This window comes from Ictidomys tridecemlineatus, chromosome 6 (genome assembly GCF_052094955.1).
Source record: "Ictidomys tridecemlineatus isolate mIctTri1 chromosome 6, mIctTri1.hap1, whole genome shotgun sequence".
Classification (NCBI taxonomy): domain Eukaryota; kingdom Metazoa; phylum Chordata; class Mammalia; order Rodentia; family Sciuridae; genus Ictidomys; species Ictidomys tridecemlineatus.
Window position 1 is genome coordinate 74,461,693 of NC_135482.1, and position 6,000 is coordinate 74,467,692.

A 6,000-nucleotide genomic window follows, 5' to 3' on the forward strand; every position below is an offset into this window, starting at 1 on the left:
ATATAACATTCTGATTTACCTTCTATTTTTATGTATGTGTTTGTGGATATACTTACAGTTTGTCAAAATTGGTATTATACATTGCTCTTGACCGTTTTTCCCCCTCTGCATAGTCTTTCTGATTTATTACTCTTTAGTTGTTCATTTGTTCACTTTTATTCAGGTGTAAATCAAACAGATATGTATGTCCTTTGCCTTCATGGAACTTGTCACCTAGGGGAGAAAACATAAAACAAATGTAAATGTATATTTCCAAAATGTAACTTTTGTGAAGGAGGAAAAAAGTTGGTATGCAACTAAATGTGGGTAAGTGGGGCCAACTTTAGATTAGATGCAGGAATGCTGACATGCTAGATGCTTATGCTGAGGCTTAAAGAGTGAGAAAAGTTAGCCCTGAGAGAATGTGGTTAGCAGCATCCTAGGAAGAGAGTTTGCAGGTATAGAGTCCACCAGGTAGGAAAGGGTTTGATGTGTAAATGAGTCTAACACAAGGCCAGGAGGCCAGAGCAAGGAAACAGAATGTACTGCCCATGTGAGATCAGAGAGGAAGTCAGGAACCAGGTTTTATAGACCAACGTGATTTTATTTTGGGTACTCTGGGACACCACTAAAAATTCTAGGGTAGTGAAAAAGCAAGATCATGTTTATATTCTTCAAAACATTACATTGAATGTTGTATGGAGGATCAATTGAAGGAAAACAAGAGTAGAAGCAGGTGAGTTAGGAAGGCTTTTGGAAGTAGCCCATGAGAAAGATGAAAAGCTTGAACTCAAGTTAATGACATGAGATATGGAGAGGAGTAGGCAATTGTGTGGTAGGTTTTGCAGTTGGAATTGGTCATTTATGAGGTGGTGTTGGATAGAAGCTGATGGGTTGAAAGGAGAAGATAGGATAGATGACTGTATATGACCTGAGCAATCAAAGTGGATAGGGGTATCACTTATTGATAGGAGGTAGGCATGGAAACTACCAGGAGTGTGTGTGTGTGCGGAGGGTATATAAGATAAGTATGTCTGGATGATAATTTGGGGGGGCTATAACATAACCATGTATGTAAGTTAAGGCAGTTGTATGCGTGAATCTGTAAGGAGGTGAGTCTAGGCTGATGGCATACATTGGAAATTATCATCAAGTAGCTGGGATTTAAAGCCAAAAGAACTGTCTTCATCTAATTTGTGCTGCTAGAGCAGAATGTGACATTAGGTCATTTATAAAGAAGAGAAATTTATTCTCATGAGAGACTGTCAAGTCCAGGATCAAGGTGCTGGCATCTGGTGAGGGTCTTACCTCAGGTGGTGGCAGGTGGGAGGGCAAGCCATAATTGAACACCCCTGTAAAGCTTCTTTTATAAGGGCCTTAATCCCACCCATAGGGGAGGAGCCTGCAGCCACCTCTTAAAGGCCCCATCGCCAGGGGCTACCACACTAGCAGCACTTCAATTTTGGAGAGGACACGTTCAAACATGAGGAAACAGATGGCATATCCTGGAGAAGAGTGACTATGGAGAGATGAAGAGAGCCTGGAACTGTGCTCTGAAAACAGGAGATGTCAGGCCTGAGAGTCTGCGTAGTACAAGAGAAGCATAGGAGAGTATGCTACCAGAAAACCAGGAAAGGCAGCTTCAGAAAGCGTGGAGTGGACAGCTATGTCAAATGCTGCTGAGAGGGCAGTGCAGTGCGGACCATAGAGTGACCACTGGATCTAGCAATATGAAGGTCACCAGTGATATTCTCAAAGGCAGTTTCAGATTATGTGTCAGAAGACATCAAAATGAATACAGTCGTAATTTACAGATGATTAGCTAAAATCAGAATGGCTACATATTAGTCTTCACCAGAGCATACTCAGCTGTTCCTATTGCGGATGAATCAGTATTCCATAACAAAAAGCTCTTAGTCCCTGGGGAACTACGGGCTTGGAATTCAATTGAGCTTACCCTGGGAATTTCACTCTGTCATCTAAATTTTCCTTTAAGTGTGGAGTTGGGTTAAAATTCATAAGACAGATTTGGGTGCCCAGGAATATGGATATTGGCTGAATTTCTGTTTGAGAGACTTGTGTTATTTGGCAAATTTGCCAGTTTGATGCTCTGTGCTCAGGTTTGGAAACCCTTCGCCTCCTGGCAGTAGGAAGGCTGCGGGGGCCCAGGCACTCTCTACTTTACACTCAAACTCTTGTCCTCTGTCTTCTTTTGATGTGTGTGGCACTGTCAGCCTGTGGTTATTTAGGTACATTCTCTTATTCCTTTTTCTTAAAATTAGAAAGCACAGATAGATCCATAGTTGGATCTTCCCCAGGATGTGATATGTTCTGTGCTTAAATAGAGGCGAATCCTAGAAAGAATGCAGATATTGTAACCAAAGTGGCTTAGGTTAATATCCTCTGCCTCAGTATTCTCATCTGTAAATTGAGATTAATAATACTTACCTTGCAATTATATAGTAAAGATTTAAAGTAAAGTAGGACAAGTGCTAAGTACTTAATACATAATGCCTTGGTGCCTGAAATTATTAACATTGTCCAGTGTAAACGGTCATCATTTTTGAAATGTTGGATTAACTACCTGAGTTATTACCTGTCTGTATGACATTGGTCCTTGATATAGAATATTGTCCAATGACATAACCCTCTGTCCATTAGTGCTTTTTTTTTGGTGGGGGGCCTTCTATTTGGTAATTGCCCTAGTAAATCCTTTATCAATATTTTATACTATAGTTTTATTAATAAATTTAAGAGACTTTCTGACCTTCACATTTTAATGGATTAGCACAGTTGTTCTCTTTTCCTATTAAAAAGATAATATTTCCTTGAACTCTAATGAAAGTTCCTTCTTTGATAAGACAGTATGCTTGATTGCATAATGTTATGCAAGAGCTAAGGTTAAAATTCCCTCATTAGAATTCCATGGCAGTTGGAGGGGAACAATATAAAAGCCAAGGACAAAAAGATCTGTAAAGTTTATGTTTGTGCTCTGTCTTTAGGAGTGGTGCCTAATGGCCTTCCTTCACATTGAAAAAGGGAGGACCTAATATGGATTTTTCTTTCCTGGTTTCTATTTGCTGAGAGATGTGGAAACTTGTTTTTTTTTCTAAGTTAAAGTAAAATACATATCTAAAAAACACACAAGAATTATTTCAGCTTATAGATTCCATAAAAATTATAGAAAAACAAAACAAAAATGACTGATCTTTGTGACATCAATGTGTCACAGGAAAATTCTCCCCCAAACGTGGCTGATAAATTCTATCGGATGAAGGACTGTTTTTGATAAATACTGAAGATGAGAAATCTGAGTATTTGACCCCTCCAATTGAGACTGTGTGTTGCCTGGCTTATTTATATACAAGATTAGGAAAGTAATTTAAATTTAATGAACACATAACTTCTTTTGAGTAGAAACAGATTTGGCTTTCAAGAAAACAAGGGAGGAAGTGTTACTGTCACATGAATTTTGAGGAGGAGTTCAGCTTTTGATGAACTCAGAGCTCATTTTCTGATTTCCCTGAGTAAGCAGGAATGATGATCTGATCTCTATCATTTTTTTATAAAAGATTTTATTTGATCAAGTCATTTGGATATTTAATGCTTATGTTTTAAAGGAACTGTATCAATACTAAGTATTATTCTTAAAGTAATCAACCACATGAGGCTTGATTTTAACCTCTGACTTTCTCTGTCTCTCTCAACAGTTTGGAAGAACTGAAGTGATCGATAATACTTTGAATCCTGATTTTGTAAGGAAGTTTATTCTGGACTACTTTTTTGAAGAAAGAGAGAATCTTCGTTTTGACTTGTAAGTTCTACCCAAACTTGCAATTTTTAAAATTGAGTCTTAAAGACAATTTTCATAACATAAGTTGGGGTCCTGTGGTTGCCCTGAATATAGGATTATATTGGCAGGAAAGTAGATTCATTCTATTCAGAGTGTAGACCAACACTGCTTTGCATTTTGTAGATTTTTCACCTACATGCTTGTTGAATAAATAAGTGAACAGTTTCACTATAATAGGCAGTAAATATGGGTATTCTTTCAAACCTCTGATGTCTCAATGAGTTTCTTACAATTTCTCTGTAAACTCCAGTTTGATAGCTAATGTCTTTCTGTAGCTTCTTAGTGTCGTACATGGATCTCTGCTTACCTGTGCCTTCCTCTTATCTCTTGATAGCCCAGTATTTTTAAGACCCTGGGTGGCAGATATAGCATTTTTAATATTTTAAATATTCTTGCTACTTTGATGGTGAATCAAGCATATAAAATTATTATTTTCAAATTCAAATTCCTGTCCACAGAGACCTGGAGTCACTTTGTTTACAAGGTATATTAATTAGAGTCTTTGTTCCACAGAGGGAAACTCTGGTGATTGTTGAAGTTTCTGCATATGATTAAAGGAAATCTATTGGGGAGGAGAGAAGAGTATCATACATTACAAAATTTGCTTAATATGTCAAAATACTTAAAGGGACTTTGTAAAATATCACAGCCATTTAAAAAGATAAATATCTTTTTTGATGTGAGGTGGTACTGGGGATTGGACTCGGGGGTACTTAACCACTGAACCACATCTCCAACCATATTTTGTATTTTATTTAAAGGCAGGGTTACTTTCTTTTGCTGAGGCTGGCTTTGAACTCATGATCCTCCTGCCTCAACCTCTTGAGCCACTGGGATTACAGGTGTGCACTACTGTGCCTGGCTAAATGTCTTATTTTAAACAACTGAAATGTTAAGTATGCCATTATCACAATTTATAAATACTTTTTCAATAATAAAAACTACCAATATCTTATTTTAGAAAGTCCTAATTTGCCTCCTAATGTAAAAATAAGATTTTTTTTCTGTTAATAGACATTTTCATTTTTTTCTAAAATGTGTGTCATAGCCAGGCATAGTGGCAATGCCTATAATCCCAGAGGTTTGGGAGACTGAGACGGGAGAATTGCAAGTTCAAGGCCAGCCTCAGTGACTCAGTAAGCAACACAGCCAGACTCTGTCTCTAAATAAAATATAAAAAAGGGCTGGGGATGTTGCTCAGTGGTAAGCACCTCTGGGTTCAATCCCTGGTATCAAAAAATAAAATAAAATGCATGCAGTAAATAACCTGTAGTGCTTCTTTTTGAGCATCATCTCTTAACAGCCCCTTTTCTTCAGAGTACCAAGTATTCATCATATTTGTCAAACAATCTTTATTAAGTTCACACTGATTTTTATTTCTTAGACACTCCTTTCCAAATAATAAAAATACGGTTTATGTGAAGAAAATTTGGAGTGCAATGTAATGACTTCCTGTTTATCATGGAGGTTGCACACAGTGTTGTTACTCAACACCAGACATAAGTCATGTAGATGGCTATGTGCTTCCCTTGTTCAGGTCTTCATAGCCATTGCTTTTAAGAATGTTCTTTCTCATACCTCATGATACCTCCTCAACTTTTCCCTTTAGTTTCAGATTTTTATCTTAAAACCATTCACTATTTCATGATCCTTTGTTCTGTTTTTCTTTTTCTCTTTCCCTTTCTTATTCATCTGTGTTACATTCTCTCATTTAAAAGTAATAAATATTTATTATAAACTAAGTGATATATGTATTTAAAAATAAAGATTCCCTGCTATCCCAATATTGAAAAAAAAAAGGTAAATAATTCAGTGCATACCTTGGCAGGTTTTACTTTTGCGTGTGCAATTCCCGTACCTTAAATTTTTCAGATGTTTTTCTATGCCACTGAATATGCATATACCGCATTCATTTTAAAGCTTCCATAATTTTTATTATTTGAAAGAACTGTAAGTTATTTAATTAAACATTGATTGATGGACATTTTTGCTTGCTCCATTTTTTTTCTTTTACATGTGCTCTGATAAAAATTTTCTGTAACACATGTTTATAATTTTTGTTTGCACTTTCAGAGGATAAATTACTCAGAGTCAAATTTTAGTATAGAAGGACATGTGTAAGACTGCTTACTGCCTGGTCATCAATCTTTGAAACTGACTTGTAGACC

At 36.6% G+C, this 6,000-nt stretch overlaps 1 protein-coding gene across 1 annotated transcript in view; it reads left to right on the plus strand.

Moving 5' to 3' along the window:
• The window catches only part of Cpne8 (copine 8), a 194,583-nt gene that overhangs the window by 45,114 nt on the left and 143,469 nt on the right, over positions 1 to 6,000 (plus strand). Inside the window, exon 4 of the mRNA XM_078014903.1 lies at positions 3,690 to 3,793. Coding sequence (XP_077871029.1) covers positions 3,690 to 3,793 — 104 coding nt within the window. The remainder of the gene's footprint in view (positions 1 to 3,689; positions 3,794 to 6,000) is intronic.